The sequence below is a fragment of the Pristis pectinata genome, chromosome 18, assembly GCF_009764475.1.
Source record: "Pristis pectinata isolate sPriPec2 chromosome 18, sPriPec2.1.pri, whole genome shotgun sequence".
In the NCBI taxonomy this organism is placed as follows: Eukaryota; Metazoa; Chordata; class Chondrichthyes; order Rhinopristiformes; family Pristidae; genus Pristis; species Pristis pectinata.
Genome location: NC_067422.1, coordinates 29,760,070 through 29,778,684, shown reverse-complemented (window position 1 = coordinate 29,778,684; position 18,615 = coordinate 29,760,070). Strand labels below are relative to the sequence as shown.

General features: G+C 39.9%; 1 protein-coding gene across 1 annotated transcript in view; it reads left to right on the top strand.

Annotated features, from left to right (window-relative positions):
• LOC127580053 (dynein axonemal heavy chain 9-like) overlaps positions 1–18,615 on the top strand; it is a 377,996-nt gene that overhangs the window by 149,808 nt on the left and 209,573 nt on the right. The window contains exons 40-41 of the mRNA XM_052033209.1: positions 965–1,067; positions 7,555–7,794. Of these exons, the coding sequence (XP_051889169.1) occupies positions 965–1,067; positions 7,555–7,794 (343 nt within the window). The remainder of the gene's footprint in view (positions 1–964; positions 1,068–7,554; positions 7,795–18,615) is intronic.

Genomic DNA, 18,615 nt, shown 5'->3' with positions numbered 1-18,615 from the left:
TCACTTAAGTATAGTTAAGGGAAGGAGTACTCTCTTCCCCATATTATGAATATATGAAGTAATCAGGTTTCTCCTCATTCACTATTTTAAATCACAGTCTCCAATATAGCATTCCTTCTTGAACCAATATTACCTAAATATAAATTCATTTATTTGCTCTCCTTCTGGCATTTTTGCCAGCCCAATATTTGTTACCACACCACAAAAATATAATTAATTGTTTGCAAAGCAGTTTAGACTTGATGTGATGTGTTCAAGCGATTGTGATAAGGTTTCAAAAGATCCATTCATATGCCTTAAAAAGAATGCTGTCCTGTTTTATTTGAAGTTTATCACAGCATATTATATATTATGGTTATTAGAACAAAGTCACTTCTTGGTGATCTCAGTCTTATAAGCAAACAAAGAATTACCATGAGCACATGGAACGACATGAAAGTACACAGTCAGTGTTAGATCACATACCTGCAAGTCAAGCTTTATTACCTCAACCCTAACAAGACATGAAGCCAAATGCTGCAGATGGTGGAACTCTTAAATATAAACAAAAATGCTGAAAATCCTCAGTAGGTCAGGCTGCATTTGTGAAAGCAAAAATGAAGTTAACACTTCAGGTCAATTACTTTTTGTTAGATTACTAATGACAGGTCATCAAACTAGAACATTAACTCTTTTACTCTCTGTACAGATGTTGCCTAAACTGTTGATATTTCCAGCATATTATTTTTATGCATATGTGACCGGTGCTAACACTGGGAGAGAGAGAGATGTAATTTTATTTCCCATCACAGACATTGCTGTCCTCGAAAAGCATTTAGCAGTTGATTTAAAATTCAGTCGTGATAAATCTGAGTTTGTTCTATATTTGCAAACTCTTCCTCTGTGTTTCTACATTACTTTGTTCATTGTGTGGTAACCCCCTTATTCAAACTATTTGTTACCACAAATTTTACTCTTTTACCAGGTATGACCGAACTAAGCTCACACTCAAAGAGATTCATAATGTGCAGTATGTGTCCTGCATGAATCCCACATCTGGCAGTTTCACCATCAACCCTCGCTTACAGGTACAAAAAAGTTCATTTTGCTTGTTATATAAAAAATAGGTGCAGTAAAGACATGAGGAGGGTAATAGAGGGAAAAAAGTACCGTAGATGGTGGAAATCCAAAATAAGAACAGAAATTGCTGGAGATTTTCAGCAGGTTACATGGTACTTGTGGAAAGAGGAGAATCTGTGAAGAGGTGCTGCTTGCCCAACACTTTCTAACTTTACATCAGATCACAAGGCCACCTTGTTGTAAATCTTAATCATTCTTTACAATCGGGGGTTGGTATTAAGCAGAAGGAAGTGCCAAGCTCAGTTGCAATATGTGATGCCAGCACAAGAACTTTTCATCTCCATTATCCATTATGCATCTCCAACTTGACAGAAGAACTTTTTGGCATATTTGAGCTTCCAGGAACTGAATTATGAGTATCTAGGCTATAAAAGCATCTTGGGCGAGTAGAGACATCTGGCACAAAGAGAGCTGAAGAGCTGTAAATAACTTTTATATTGAAAGTTCAAAACAATCAATAAAGCATATCACTCTTTATCTGCTGATTAATCAATCCTGCTTTTCAATTTGTTTAGAAGCTGCACTAGATGACCACAGTAATCATCAGGACAGAGTTGCTATTCCCTGATTTACAATATGTAAATCACTTTCTGACAGAGATCTATAAAGCTATAGTCATCTTCTGTAATTTAAAGGATGGGTACAAATTTATTGGCGCATGAGCTTGCTGAGTGCAGTAATCAATAGCCCATTCTTATCTACAAGTCAAGGTGATGTTGGCTCTTAGCAGACTGTAATCACTGTGATTGCATCTCTCCCATCTTCCCTGAAGTGTCAAAACTAAGATCCACAGTGTAGACACTACTGAGATTGAAACGATCAAAAAGAAGTAGATCAATGACTGATACCAACTTTGGTTTTTAAGACCTTGAAGTTACTGAGAAGTTTTGAGGTGCTTGGATAGAAAAAAAATTAGTATTAAAATCAAAACCTTCCAAACCAGTACCTCCATTACATGCAGATTGAGGACAGGAGGTGCATTGGAACAACCTTCTCAATTCCTCTTTAGATCACACGCGATCTTACCTTGGATATAAATTGTGGTTCCTGCATGGTTGCTTGGTCAAAATTCCTAACCTGGCAGTATTGTGGGGGCACATTCACTACTTGGACTGCAGTCATTAGAGGTAGCTAAGGATGGACAGTAAATGCCAGTCTTACCAGTGATGCCCACATAACGAGTGAATTAGGAGGAAACATTGGGAACATTTGTAACATAACAGTCAATATGATAGCTTAGAAGGAAGGTATAAAATCATAGAGAATTTACAACACTGTAAGAGATCATTTGGCCCATCATTTTGGTTCCAGTTGAAGAAAAGCCACCCAGTCTAATCCCATTTCCAGCACAGGGTCCATAATCCTGCAGGTCACAGCTTCTTAAGCGCTAATTCAGGCATTATTTTGAGATGTGATGTGGGTTTCTGTCTCCACTGCTCCAACAAGCAGTGAATTCCGGACCCTTACTCCATTTAAGAGAAAAAAAATCCTTACCTTCTCACTGATTCTACCAATTACTCTAAATCTATACCTCCTGGTTTTTAGATCCCTGATTTTTGACTGCTCTGCCGAAATAAATAGATTCTCCTTATTTAAGTTTCTCATGAGTTTTTAGAATCAGAATCAGATTTATTTTAACTGATTTATATGACGAGAAATTTGTTGTTTTGCGGCAGCACTATAAACTATAAAAATAAATAAACAGTGCCAAAGAAAGGAATAATGAGGTAGTATTCATGGACTATACAGAAATCTGATGGCAGAGGGGAAGAAGCTCTTTCTGAATCATTGATTGTGGGTCTTTAGGCTTCCGTAGCTCCTCTCCAATGGTAGTAACAAGAAGAGGGCATGTCACAGATGTTCAAGGTCCATAGTGATGGATGTCACCTTCTTGAGGCACCGCCTCTTGATGATGTCCTTGACCGTGATGGAAATGGCTAAGTCTACAAGCTTCTGCAGCCTCTTGCGATCCTGTGCATTGGAGCCTCCGTATCAGGCTGTGATGCAACCAGTCAGAATGCTCTCCACTGTGCATCTATAGAAAATATGTAAGAGTCTTTGGTGACAAACTCCTAGAAGTAGAGCTGCTGGCATGCTGCCTTTGTGATTGCATCAATGTGTTGGGCCCAGGATAGCTCCTCCAAGATGCTGACGCCTAGGAACTTGAAGCTGCTCACCCTTTCCACCACTGACGGCTCACTGAGGACTGGTGCATATTCTCCCAGTTTTCCCTTCCTGAAATCCACAATCAATTCCCTGGTCTTGCTGATGTTGAGGGCGAAGTTGTTGCAACACCACTCAACCAGCTGGCCTATCTCACTTCTGTACGCCTCCTCGTACAACACAATTAAGTTTCCCCTAGGCTACCTCTGTTCTAAAGAAAACAACCCAAGTCTATCCATTCTTCCCTCACAACTAGACTTTTCTAGCCCAGGCAAAGGGTAAGTCTCCTCAGTATCCTCTCCAGCACAATCCACTTTTCTCCTGTAATGTGGTGATGAAACTGTGTGCGGAATTCAAGGTATGATCTAACTTGTGTTTTTAGAGTCTGACCAAAATTTCCCAGCTCTTGTCTTCTGTGGTCCCAAATACCTTGTTAAAAACCTCCTGTCAACTCTAAGGATCTGCGGACATATACTTCAAAATACGTCTGTTCCACCATACATTTTGTGTCCTCCAGTTTATTGAATATCCCCCAACCTTGTTGCATCTTCTCAAATGCATTACCTCACACTTAGAGTCATAGAGTAAGGAAACAGCTTGGAAACAGACCCTTCAACCACTGAGCCTGTGCTGACCGTCAATCACCCATTTTCACACTAATCCTACCCTAACCTATTTTATTCTTCCCACTACCCATCAAACAAGCCCTTCCCCCTCAGATTTTAGCACTCACTTACCCAACAGGGGAAATTTACCGTGGCCAATTAACCCAATTTTTGCGACGTTGGAATATGGGAAAACGCCAAAGCACCCAGAAGGAACCCATGTGGTCACAGGGAGAACGTGCAAACTCCATACAGACAGCACCGGAGATCAGGGTTGAACCTGGGCTGAAGTTTTGAGACATTAGCACCACTAATTCTCTGGATTAAGTTAAATTTGCCATTTTTCTGGCCAACCTGCTTGACCACCTCTCTCTTGCTGCAGTCCAAAACTTCCTATCTGTCAACCACAGTGAAGAGAGGAAAGTCAAGAGAATTACAGTTCAATGAAAAATGCATTGTCCAGGTCAACCTGGATCATAATGTTTACAAATTAGTTTTTCAGCTTCATAATTCTAACATAAATATTAAACGTAGTCAGGTTTCACCTCATTTGACAAGATTTTCTGAGTGGGCCTTCTGCAGACACTCCTAGTTTGGATTCCCCTTTCTACACATCAGCTTTTGGATCTTGTGGGCCAAATTTTCTGTCTGGGGAGTCTTGGATGCAATTGGTGAGGCACCACATGGCACCAATACTTTGTGACCATGATTCGGTCACATAGATAGACCAAGGCAGACACTGCCCCCAAAGCTGGCATATGTGCTGCTTTGGAATGTGCCTTACATTCGTGGATGTACACAAATTCTCAAATTTGTTTTAAAGATTTTTTTTGTTTTAAAATACAAGAAAAACTTGTACTCACCGAAACATTTTTATATAATTAGAAATATTGCTGTGGGCGCAATAATTAAAACATGTAATTTTCCATATTCTTACCTTTTTCCTTGTAGTTGTAAAATCCCCATTGAAATAAAATAAACTTACAAGTTATGTGAGTGATCTATCCTTGCTCAGGAAATGTGAAATGTTCTCAATCCAAGTCTGCTGAATATCAGCAATTTATACTCCACTGTTAGATGCCATGCAGAATACTGACAGATATACCATTTGGAATCTGGCATTGAGTTTGGGACTTCCCTATTTGGATGTGTATATTCTGAAGTCCCCAGCTTGCTTGCACTTGCAGAGATAAACAAGTTCTTTGCTGAACTGCTGTAATATACCAGCAACATTTGGCCTAGTATTAGTCCTGCAGGAAGAACTACTGTTCCAATCCCTTAACATCTATGCTATAAATTACATAGTGAGGTCTCCTTATTTTACAAATGTCTTATCACAGACTGCTGATGTTTTGCTTATTTAACAGTGAAACAGATTGGACAGAATGAAACTACAGAGACAGTAACGAGGGCCATTAGTTTATCTGGTGGAACAGATCAGATTTGGGTTTTATTGCTGAGCTTTTTCTGGGTTCTTAGCAGTGTTTTGGGATTCAATTCTTGGGCTTACTAGTACACTAATTATCTTTCTTTAAAAACAAGCAGAGTAATAAGTGGCTTAAACAGTGTCAGTAAATGCTAAGAATGAGGGCAAAATCACTCTAAGTGTTTCACCAACAGTTGAAACAAACCTTTAAATCATGCTCTTGATTGGGCACTTCTGACGTGATTGATACTTTAAAAATAGAATATGCTTGGAAATGCTCAGCAGTTCCAGCAGCATCTGTGAAGGGAGCACATGGAAGAGATAATAGGATGGATTGTGCTGGAGCCTGCTTGGGGACATCCCTCCACACTAGCCCTGTGATCGCACTTCCCACCAGTAATTCCACCACTCATAATATACCGGCAGCTTCGCTACTGTGGTCATGCTGAGAAAAGGAGCATTCCACAAGTAGTGGCAGAGTCACAGGTGGCCTTAACTATTGGCTTACCAACCTGCCAGAAGCCCATCACAGACTTCGTTGATGGTTTTCTGACAGCTCGTGCTGTTGGGCCTTTTCATTATTTCCATATGTCACTGAAGATCAGAGACAGTAGAAACAGTTGAATAAAATATAAATAATTAAACATAGTTTAAAATAAGTACACAAAATAATAAATTCATATAAACACATTGAATTATTGCCACTATTAAAAATGATACTAATTAACATTAAAAAAAACTTTTATTCATTTAACCTTAAGGTCAGCGATCCCAAACTGAGGCATTGATTGGGTGGATAGTCAGAGGCTTTTCCCCAGGGCCAAAATGGTGGCCACAAGAGGACATAGGTTTAAGGTGCTGGGGAGTAGATATAGAGGAGATGTCAGGGGTAAGTATTTTATTCAGAGAGTGGTGAGTGTGTGGAATGGGCTGCTGGCAATGGTGGTGGAGGTGGATACGATAGGGTCTTTTAAGAGACTGTTAGATAGGTACATTGAGATGAGAAAAATAGAGGGCTATGGGTAAGCCTAGTAACTTCAAGGGTAGGGACATGTTCAGCACAGCTTTGTGGGCCGAAGGGCCTGAATTGTGCTGTAGGTTTTCTATGTTTCTATGAAAAGTGTTGTGCTCAATGTGCCAGCTAGAGCTGGTGTAAAGCTGAGGAGCTTTACAGGACCTCTGGCTAACCTTCCGTGTAATCCAGTTTAACATTGCTGGTAGTTGACCTTTCATTTGAACTCCATTGCATTTGATTGGAGCAGAATAAAGATTAGTTTTGTCTGCAGTTAGCTGGGTAGGATATTAGTGTCTGACAATTTAACTGGAAAATAGTAAAACAAGAAGCCAATAACTAGTTTGATGACTTCTAGAGATTCTGCAGTGTTCAGGATGGGTGTGTCAATGTTCTATGGATACTTTAATCCTAGTTACTATTGGCTTTCTCCAGTACTATGATTCTACTTTCTAATCTTCATAAGTATCCCAATATATTTTTATTTTCTGAAAATGAGATGGATTTTGCAGATTATTTGCAGGGAGATGATTTTTTTCTTTGCCAGATTAGCAGTACAAATGTTTGCTGCTCCTCTCTCTCTCTCTGAGGCTCTTGCTGAGTTTAGTTTCATTGGAGGTGACAGCCTTTATGATAATTCTCTGCATGTCAGCAGTCTCTTCAGCCATGAAGAAAATCCAGATGATCTTGTTTCAACTGACTTCTAAACCACTATTCATTGGTTGATTATCACTGAATAGTCCCTTGTTCTTCCAGTCCAACTGAAGACTGGGATCAGTGTTTGCACTCACTGGATAAGTCTATTCAAAGTGGTTGCATTGGATTTTGGGGAAGGGGTCATATTTAGTACACTATGATTTGCATAACCCAACTAATTGAGGTTTTAGGAATGGAAGGTGTTGGTTCTTTATTACTCTTTGTAAATTGAACCATCATGTGTTGTACATTGCCAACCTAGAATAACAAGGATATTAGCAGTAATCAGGCACTAATTGACAATCAGCACAGATGTCCAAGAGTTTTCCATTCATCGAATCTTGTCCACAAGAGCATATATCATATAAAATAACAGTTTGGGGTTTTAAAGCATTGGTTTTAAAATCAGGATTTAAATTCCTCTTATTCATCTCATTTATGTACAGTACTTATTATTTTGGAGTGTAGCTGTCTATAGTATAGAAATGTACTTTTCTATGTATGACTAAAGGTATCTTATTTTTTAATTGCAGCGCCACTTCTGTGTGTTTGCTCTATCGTTTCCTGGCACAGATGCACTTGCTACAATCTACAGTACCATTCTTGGCCAGCACCTCAAGCTTAATAACTTTGCAGGGGCATTGCAAAAATCGACACAACAGCTAATCAACCTGGCACTCACCTTGCACAGTAAGGTGGCTTCCACGTTCTTGCCAACAGCCATTAAATTTCATTACATCTTTAACCTGCGAGATCTGTCCAATATCTTTCAGGTGAGTTCACTGGCATCAACTGATAAGCCTTCTCTATTCTAGGTGGCCAGATATTCTACCACTAACAAGTCCTTTTGCCATGACATCCTAAAGTCACACATTAGAGAGTATCTTAAGTTGCTGTTGGTCTCTGTTTATCTTTTGTACGAGCAGTAAGGCTAAATATATAAGTGTAAATCAGAGAGAACAAAACACAGAGACTATAGGTCTCTGTTAAGCAACTATTACCCTGCTCCAAGTTAAATGTCGAAATGATGAGCATTGGGGGGGAAGGGGGGTGTTGTTGTGGGGGCATGTTGCTGAAATTAACTGTTGTCTTGCACGTCATTTGCATTGCACTATAACAATGTAATGTTTAAACAACTAACAAATCAGCAATCATTTTCCCAGAAGCACTGGAACTGTCATTATATGAATGGGCACTGCCTGTCCTGCAAGGTACTCTACAACGTTTCTAGTTGGAGAGTTCTAAAGTGTTAATACATTGGAAGTGATGTTGCTCCAAACTCCTGGTCTTAGGTTGGGAGAGTTTGCATGAAATGCAAGATTTGACTCAATGTTGTTCTAACTCACAATCTAGAGTGTTACAGATTGAATTGATCCGATACTACTAAAGCAATAATTTCAACCAGGTGGACAGTTGATTGCACTATTGTCAGTGGGTGATGTGAATCTACCCTGAAATATAACTACTTTAAATTTGTATTTAAAGCAAATTTTAGCTGTTTCTGAACTGGGTGCACATTATGGGAAGAACGTTTCCCATTCACTATGAAAAACAAAATTATTAAACCTCTGCAATTTTTTTGGAAAATGTGCTCTTTATTCCAGTATACAGAGTGAAGAGGGGAGGCTTCCCCACCTCCTCCCTGGCTTTCATTTATTGCACACCAAATAAACATTCAAACAAATATCTGACGCAATCTAGTCAGACTACAAACATTAACCAGGATGGTAAAATGGTTACTTGTTTAGATGAATTGTAAATGCTGTCATTAGTTTATGTTCTGTCTTGCCTCAGGTCAGTCCATTAGAAAACCTCATTACAGGTTTTATTTAGAGTTGAATCAGACACTTTAAAATGAATTACAAACCTTTTCCAGCTTGCTTTGGAACAAACCCAAAGGAATTGCATTTATTATTTCAACCAGTTATCTGTGAAGGTCCCCTGGCTGTAATTATAAAGGGGTTAGATTCTGTCCTGGTACCTTCAAACCGTGGATAATAGTAGTTTGTCTGGAACAGAATGACAAAAATGGCTCTTTAAATAATTTCTGTTTCATTTGACAGTAAATCAGAAGCAGCTTGGAGTACTAATGATGAAGCATAATTTTGGCACTTTAAAGTAAAATTTAATTGCTTTTCACTTATCGGATTCTTCTTTTGAATGTGGTCATCAAGTTGTCATGTGTGTTAATTGATGGATTACAGAAATTAGTCACAGTGGCTGACATTGTCACTAACAGACAGCAGGCAGAGTGAATGTCTGAGTTATACCGTGATACGTGGCAGTTAATCGTGGGAGGAAACTTTTCTCAGTAATGCACTTTAGAGCATGGAATCAAAGTAAAGTAAAAAAAATTAACAGATGAATTGAACAGAAAGAAGTATGGTTTGGTGCTTTCTTTTATCAGGGCTTGTCAGGTTTGTCAAAGGCGGCATTCAAAATTGGATCAAGGGATTAATTGTGGGCTGGGTAAAAATGTTTTTTAAATCCTAATTTATATGCAGTCATGTTTAAGCTAATGATGAGGATTGAAGTTAGATCTGAAAATATAAAATGGCCTAATGAAAGAATATAAATAATGTGAGGCATAGACTAGTATAAATTTCTTAAGTGGGATGGGACAGGTGGGTGGAAAAGGGCACATGGAAAAGCTTCAATAGGCCTGAGGATGCAGACTATCTTACTAGCATAGTGATCCGAGGTGTTTGTTTCCTTCATACATCAGTGGAAATGTACATCATTAGCACTTCCTATCAGAGAGTAAAGGGTATTGCAGATACAGCATTATTAACAAATGAGACAAAATTTGTAGTAGGAAGGCAAGAGATTGTTCTTCAAGGTTCTTTTAAACTTCGTAGAATGACATTCAGCTGTTTCATATTATGACCTACAAATAGCACCAATGTAATTCTGTAGTTATAATGAATTCATGAATCTTTGTATCCATCTGTCTCTATAATTAGCTGCACAATTCAGCAACAGATGCAATTGCTATCACTAGTATCTTTAACATTGAGGTATAATTACTTTGCACTTTAGGGCCCGTGTAAAAGTAAGCAATTTGTTTACTAAATGCTTCATTGGCTGTCTTCTCTTTTAAGGTATGAAAATATGTTACATCATGTCACAAATAATGGATAATATATTTTACCAAAATATATTTCATTCATAATATTTGCAAATATATATTATAGTGCATTCATATGTCACCTTTCCTTGTATTGGACATATCATTCCTTTCACATAACAAGACTTGCACAATAACAGCATGAGTCCAATTTTTCTTTCACTTACGTTCATTGAGTGATCATTCCAAAGGGTTTTTATGCAGGTTCCAGCCCATCAGTGTGCAGTGCAGAAGGGCCTTAAAGTGGAGCTGCATCAAGCTTAAGTGCTTCCCTAAGTACATAATCCTAGACTTGGAATGTGGCTGTTTGTAATTTTCTGTTATGGCAGCTGCTTAGCTGGAAGATCAGTAAATTTTAGGTAGTCCAGAGGGCATCTTGCACCATGTTAATAACCTTCCAGTCGCAGTTGATGTGTGTCTCTTTGAATGTCACTGGGAACAGCCTGTAGAGCACAGAGTGCTGTGTTATGTATCAGTTCAAATGAACTTTGACAAAGACGACTGCATTACTTTTCAGACCTTCTTGGTAAAGGCACATTCCAGAAGGTGATAATGGCAGTCTCAATACTACTGCAGGCACCTCAGGGGCAGCTCTGCAAGAAGGATATGACAAGAATATCCTTCTCATCACCAGCCAAGCAAGATCTTAATGCTTTCTTGAAAACAATGTGATCTGTCCAACAGAGCTGAGTGAATGTAATTAGGTTCTCAGTGCTGGGAATGTTGGCCTGGTAGAGCCTGATGTTGGTTTATTTACTGTGCCAGTGGATTTGGAGGATTTTATGGAGACAGCATTGTGGTACCTTTCCAGTGCCTTGAGGTTTCTGCAGTAGGTTGTCCAAGACTTAAAAACATATGTGAGGGAAGGGATTACAAATCACTAAGAGGTGGGAGGTGGTCCATATTCCCTAGGGTTTCCTGGTGGACCCTTGTTGCTGGAGGGTGTTGTGTTGCTGCAGGGGTTGGTTTCTTTTTTTTGGATTTGAATGCAGGGCCCAAGCTCTCATGTGCTTCAATGAACAAGTCACTGATGACTTGGAGCTTGACCTCTGAATGTGCATGTACTCGAGCATCATCTGTACGTGAACATCGTCATTGGTTGGACAGTGTCATTGAGGTTGGCTCTGTTTTAGACCAGTTGGCTATGATCATGGCTCGCATGCCATAATGAACCAAATGTAAGATGGGGATGAATTCCTATGAGCAATCTATTTTGAGGAGAATGCTTCCCAGTCCATGGCAGTTGACAGAGTTAAAGACTTTAGAGAGGCTAAGTAAGGCCACATCTAGTGGTTGATGCTACTCTCTGCACTTGTGGTGAAGATAATGTCCATCGTGCTTCTAGACGGACAGAATCCACACTGTGATTCAGGGAGCAGCACTTCAACCACCAGGAAGAGGTGGCTGAGGAGGATCATGGCGATGAATTTCTCTGTGGCAGACAGCAGGGAGACCCCCTTGTATTTACCTCAGTCAATTGTATCACCTTTCTGATAGGTAGTCATGATTACAGTGTCTCTGGCATATGCTCCATTTTCCCTCGTGGGCAATGGGGTTTTGGATTCATGATGAAGTTTCTCACTACCAGGTTTTGGAGTTTCAGCAGGGATACCATCTGTTCCTGAGGCCTTTTTGGCATACGGCTTTTACGACTTCTTGAGCAACACACAAAGTACTGGTGGAACTCAGCGGGTTAGGCAGCATCTATGGAGGGAAATGGACAGTCGATGTTTTGGGTTGAGACCCTTCATCTGGACTGAAAGATAGAGGGGAGATGTCCAGTATGAAAAGGTGGAAGGAAGGGACTTTTACAACTTCTTGTCAGCCAGGAGTGGTGACAAGGATCGATCCAGGTATGTTGTTGTGGGATGGCGTCAAAGGACAGAGTTGTGATAGAGGAGGCCTTCAAGTGAATGCTGACTGCTCCCTTATCCTTGATAGGTTTATCTCAATTCTTGTCCCTTGGCAGAGTGGAGCCTTCAGTATTTGTGCCATAGGTGCTTTTGACAACACTGAAGAAATTGAGCACAACAGGGCTGTCAGTGAGTTACTGGATCTCCTGTGCTCTTGTTCGTTCCACCCACCATCTGTTCTTTACTGCTTGGGATTTCTACTGGATCGTACAGGTGCCTGGTAGAGCTAGTTATTTTCCCCTTGAGGTGTGGAGGAATTTCTAGGATTGCCTTGTATTTCTGGTTAATTAGCTTCTGGATCTCCCAGTCATTCTCATTGACCCAACCTCAGTTCTTTCTGGTAGGGAAGCTAAGAGTCTTTTTCACATAATAATGCTGTCCATCATTCAGAAGCTGCTGTTGGCTGGGAGTTATCAGATTGTTCAGTCCAGCAGTCATTGGTGCCCATCATGTGCAGGTGATGGGGACATCCTTGTAATCTCTTTCTCAGATGATGATGCATCTTAGAGCTGCCAGTGCCTGGAGCGAGGGTGTTGCCATGGGGTCTTGTTTTTGTCCCTCTGAGTGTTGGCTCTGACAGGACTTTGTTCCAAGCATTTTGTCAGGTCACAGATCCAGTTGGAGTTGGCCTTCCCTAAGCCCTCCTTGTCGAGTTATAATTTTCCCACGATGATATTGAAGTCACTCAGGAAGATCAGTTGGGATGTGGGCTGAGAATCTTTTTCCTGGTGGGAATGGAAGTTCTCTTTGGCTTAATTCACAGCTTCTGGTGTGGAGGCACATGTTCTGATGACCGTAGTGTGCTGGTTTTGTGTTAGAATGGGCTGGAGCATCATGAGGCATTCACTGCTTATACTGATGGAGTCATTGAGACACCAGAGTAGCTCATACTTAATGATGGGGATTCATCCTGTCCTGTTCAAGTTTGCCCCTCCAGAATATGGTGTAGCCACTACCTTGCTCTCCTACCTGCCATATCTCAATGCTGTTAATATCAAAGAGTGAGTTCCTTGCTATGATAACAAAGTGACGTTCAGGTCTGTCACCATCCACAGCCTGAGAACAACGGTGCCTCTGAACTCTCAGCACAGATCCTCGGGCCAAATCATTAAAAAAAACTTGTTTCTCAAGGTTGGGCAGCACACTTGATCTTGACACAAAAATCAAAATAAATTGCTGTGTCTTGCTTTTGCAAAGTATGGCTGATTCAGGTTGTCAATTCAGAAAGATTTTCCTGATGCCCCACAGTATGGTCAATATAATAATGTGCCCTTTGCCATCAGTGAATACACACAGGTATCTTGATTTAGGTAGATGCGTAAAGAAAAAGTTAATTTAGAACTTTGGATCTAGAGTATTGCTGCATCACTTACAAAAGGATTCTTCAGTTTTCAAAACTACATCATGATAAACAGCACTGTTCATTGTCATTTATAAGTGTAGCTTCCAAATAAGATACAGTTCTTATTTGTGCCCACTATAAAGTGTGTCAAAACTCTTCTTGCTCATTTCATGCAGGTCTAATAAAGCCAACAAAAGACAAAGACTCTTCACAGCAGCACTGACAACATTCACACTCAAGTACCTGAAACAGTACTTTCTAATTAATCTATTTAATCCTTTATTCTTTCTTCAACTTGGATTATCTTTGTTTATATGCAGTTACCTTTGGGACATTAAAAGACTGCAGGACAATTGAGAGGTTCTGTTAATGTGGTAAAACCACTACAGCAAAACTTAAGAAAAAACTTGAAGAGTCTATCAATAACATTTGAGCCGTGAGATTGTGTTACAGTCACAACCAGCTGTTATTTTTCATTTTAAACTGGACATGAACAGCCAGTGCTGGCTAGACCAAAATGCAGTGTCTCCTGCATCTTTCTATTTTCTTTTTTTTTAAACCTTGACTTCTATGCCATTTTCCTGTCTGCCAGTGGTTAAATTGCATCCCATTTTTATCTTTGCAGCTTTGCTCTGATTTTGTTTAACAAGAAAAGGAAATAACTCATTTTGCTTGTCCCTAAAAAAAACTATTCAATTGGGCTGTATCTACTGATAAAATGGCAGGTATTTTGGATTTGGACATGTCGTAAGCTTTTGTGGTGTAGCTATTGTGGTGGTGCATACAGTTCTGGTTGCCCCAGTACAGGAAGGATGTGGAGGCTTTGAAGAGGGTTCAGAAGAGGTTTACCAGGATGCTGCCTAGATTAGAGGGTATAAACTATAAGGAGAAGTTGATCAAACTTGGATTGTTTTCTCTAGAGCTTCAGAGGGTAAGGGGAAATCTGATAGAAGTTCATAACATTTTGGGAGGTATAGACAGGCAGCTGGTATCTTTCTCCCAGGGTCAAAATGTATAATACTAAAGGGCATAGCTTTAAGGTGAGAGGAGAAAAGTTTAAAGAGGATGTGTTAGGGCAAGTTTTTTACATAGCAAATGGTAGGGGTCTGGAATGTGCTGTCAGGGGTTGTAATGGAGGCAAATACAATCGTGGCATTCAAGAGGCATTCAGATAGGCAAATGGATATGCAGGGAATGGAGGGATATGGATCATGTGCAGGCAGGAGGGATTGGTTGAATTTGGCATCATTCTCGACATAGACATCATGGGCTGAAGGGCCTTTTCCTGTGCTGTACTGTTCTATGTTCTGTGCACTCTTACTGTCCTGGCTTTGAATTTGGCTTGGATGCAGATGTCTATCAGTTATAAACATCTTACATGAAATAAAGTAATCCATTCTTTAGTCTAATGTGAGAAAACTGGTTTGCATTATAACCTTCAGGAATTGATGTGGAATGCAGAGAAACCATATTTTTAGCTTGTGTGAATAGTGGATAAAATAATACTGGCACAGTATAGAGTGAAGTTCAGGCTGAGTTACATTCTCAACACACAACTGCATGAGTGGCGGTGATGGGTGGGAGAGGGTTGCACATTTTACTAATGTGGGATGTCTGTTTTCAAAAAGGGTAAAGATTCCAGGTCAGTGCAAGCCCAGTAATGCCCACAGGGAAGTTGGTGCATGTGGAAACAGCAATACATCTGTCTGTAACATCCGTTACATCAAAGAGCCCTCCAAAAAGAAAAGTTGCCACCTGTGGAACATTAGTCAAGTTTGAATAAATGGAAGAAGAAGCCAGTGGTGATCGTCAGAGGGAAAAGAGAAGAAAAGGGGATGCAATTCTTGCAGGAGATTTGGGCTTCAGAACAGAATAGAAATATAGAACAACTACAGCACAATTCAGGTCCTTCGGCCCACAAGGCTGTGCCGAACATGTCCCTAACCTAGAAATTACTAGACTTACCCATAGCTCTCTATTTTACTCAGCTCCATGTACCTATCTAACAGTCTCTTGAAAGACCCTGTCGTATCCGCCTCCACCACCGTTTCCGGCAGCCCATTCCACGCACTCACCAGTCTCTGAGTAAAAAACTTACCCCTGACATCTGCTCTATATCTACTCCCCAGCACCTTAAACCTATGTCCTCTTGTGGCCACCATTTCAGCCCTGGGGAAAAGCCTCTGACTATCCACCCGATCAATACCCCTCATCATCTTATACACCTCTATCAGGTCCCCTGTCATCCTCTGTCTCTCCAAGGAGAAAAGGCCGAGTTTCCTCAGCCTGCTTTCATAAGGCATGCTTCACATTCCAGGCAGCATCCTTGTAAATCTCCTCTGCACTCTCTCTATGGCTTCCACATCTTTCCTGTAGTGAGGTGACCAGAACTGAGCACAATACTCCAAGTGTTGGAGTATTGATACTCCACTACTCCAGAATTTCAATGTACCAATGACATTCTGAACCCATTTAAAGACAAGTCAAAGAGGGAAGTTTCCAATGTAGGAGTGAAAGAACTTAATGTTTATAAAACACAGCTAATGTTATTTTCCATAGTGAGAAAATGTAGTTTCAAAAATATGAGTACATTTTCAAGAAGATAAAGAATTTGGATAAGTTATAATTGACTAATTTAAATTATGAACTGTTCATTTTCTGATTTGTTCCTTCTAAGACAAACATGGAGAGCATGCATAACACTTTTATGTGATGTACGTATAAGAGAAAAGGAAAGGTTGCAAGTTCAGACTATTTTTTTCCAATGTGAATCTGGAAATTTACCATCCAATCCTTGCATTTCCCTCATTTTCGATAAATTCTGATGAAATTCAGTGATGATTAATTACAATGGCAGACCTTGTGGGCTTAAAGACCAATTAAAGCACAGCTTTGTTTTAACAACAGAAGAATAAAATGCAGACATAAATCAACATATCATTTGAGATATTGGATGCAAAGGCACTGGAGACCAACTTAAATTAAATAAGAATGAAAGGATCAACCTGGCAGAATTGGCCTTTTGTCAATTCCTTAAGAAATTGCTGAAAAGCACAGACAGGTTGGCAAGAAGAATTATACTCTCTCATTAGCTTTAGGGGCACTCTGGCTTGAAGCACTTGAAAGGAATGATGAGGAAGATTGTCAATGATCAAGGTCAAGTCAGGGAATAGATTTCTGTGGCAAATAGAATTGGGTCACACATTATTCAGCAAAAGCTGATTGAACAGTTAATTTAATTGTCAGTAGGCTTATTTATTACCAAATGGTGACAAAATATGTAGATAAAATGCTTGTGAGTTTAGAGGCTTTTGCCAATTATATTTTATGATTTATTTTAGTAACATTTAAGTTGGATTACCATCACAGTGGGACTTTCAGTTAATTCAAAGACCTGGCATATTGTATTTTTATTACTGTTTTTATTTTGTGATTGTAGACAGAGTAAATGTCAAGTGATTTACATGCAATCCCCTGTTCCCAATCACATTGTGCTATCCTTCAGAGGTATCTGATGGAATGATGTGTAGTTTGAGCTAGTCTTGTGTCATTTGTAATTCATGTTGCACCTTGCAAAACAATCTAGGGCATATCGACATAGCAGCAGCTAGTGCAGCGAAGTTCATCAAGGTGCTTTAGATGTTTTGGAAAACAAATAGGGCACAATCAATAATTCAGGTAGGGTGTTCATTGATACCCAGCTGTTGTTTGTGCTGATATTGTTGTAGGTATTGTACTTCTATGCTGGAAACATGATTGGAAAATTATTATCACACAATATGTTCTATCCTTTTCAAAATGAGAAGTATAGCGAATAAAGTTGCCCACCTCAAGTTGCAAGCCATTCTGACATGGTTAGGCATTGTAGACTATTGGGCAATAGAGGAAGTGGTAACAAGGCAGCAGTCTGATGAAGAATTTGTATAGCAGTGATCTCCATTTTGTAGCAGTGTAAATGTTGCAGAATGACTGTGGATTCAGGTGGGACGTGACTAGGTTGCCAATCTTCCAGTGTTGTTCAAAAATTAAAGATTAATCTCTTCGACATTCTTCTGAGCAAGCAGAGAGGGAAAAAAATGGCTTTTTTTTAGTCTCACTCTGATCAGAGCAATCAGCTTATCCCAGATATAATGCAGATTTGTTGCTTGAATTCTCCCAAAGCAACATCTGATGGATAGGGTATTGGTTTATTATTGTCATGTGCATAGTGAAAAGCTTTGTTCTGTGTGCCCTCCAGACAGATCATGTCATACATAATTACATTGAGATAGTAAAGAGGACACAGAATGTAGAATATAGGGTTGCAGTGACAGTGAAAGTGCAGTTCAGGTAAACAAATAAAGTGCAAGGGCCACGATGAGGTAGGTTTGCAAGTCAAGGGTTCATCTGTCAGTGTATGAGTAGTCCATTCAAGAGTCTGATAAAGGTGGGATAGGAGCTGTCCTCGAGCCTGGTGGTACATTCTTTCAAGCATTTGTATCTTCTGCCTGACGGGAGAGGGGAGAAGGGAGAATGACCAGGGTGGGAGGGGTCCTTGATTATGTTATCTGTTTTCCCGAGGGAGCGGGAATTGTAGATGGACTCAATGGAAGGGAGGTTGGTTTGCCTAATGTGCTGGGCTATGTTCACAACTCTCTGCAGTTTCTTGCAGTCTTGGGCAGACCAGCTGCCAAACAAGCTGTAATGCATCTGTAGTACAGAAGATTGTGAGTATTGCAGCCACCGTATTGAATAATTGAGGTACCTAATAGGTGAACGGGGAGAGCTAGTATGGCACTGAGTCCTGCCTAACCTGAATTTGGAACTATAGATCTGAGGTAATTTAGGAATGAGGTTCTGTGGAAAGTTTCCCCCTTGCTGAGGCAAAGACAGTTGTGCAATTTTGGGCTGTGAGCATTCATGCACTTAAACCTGTTTTGAGAATTTCAGTTAGAGTTCAGCAGTGTTAACATTGTGTACCACTGGTTAGAGTTAATCCTGGTCTCTAGTTGCAGAGTTAGGTACGTGCCACATAGAGATTTGATTGCTTTCCAAAATTGAGAGCAAATAGGCAGCACTTTGTAAATTCAAAATTCTCCTGCAATGTGAAGATTTCAAGTGAAGAAAATTTTTGCAATTTTACGGCTCCATTGGATAATCACTCTCATGGTCACATCCATAATTAAGCCTAGACACACTGCAATCTTAACTGTCACTATATTTGTACAAAAAG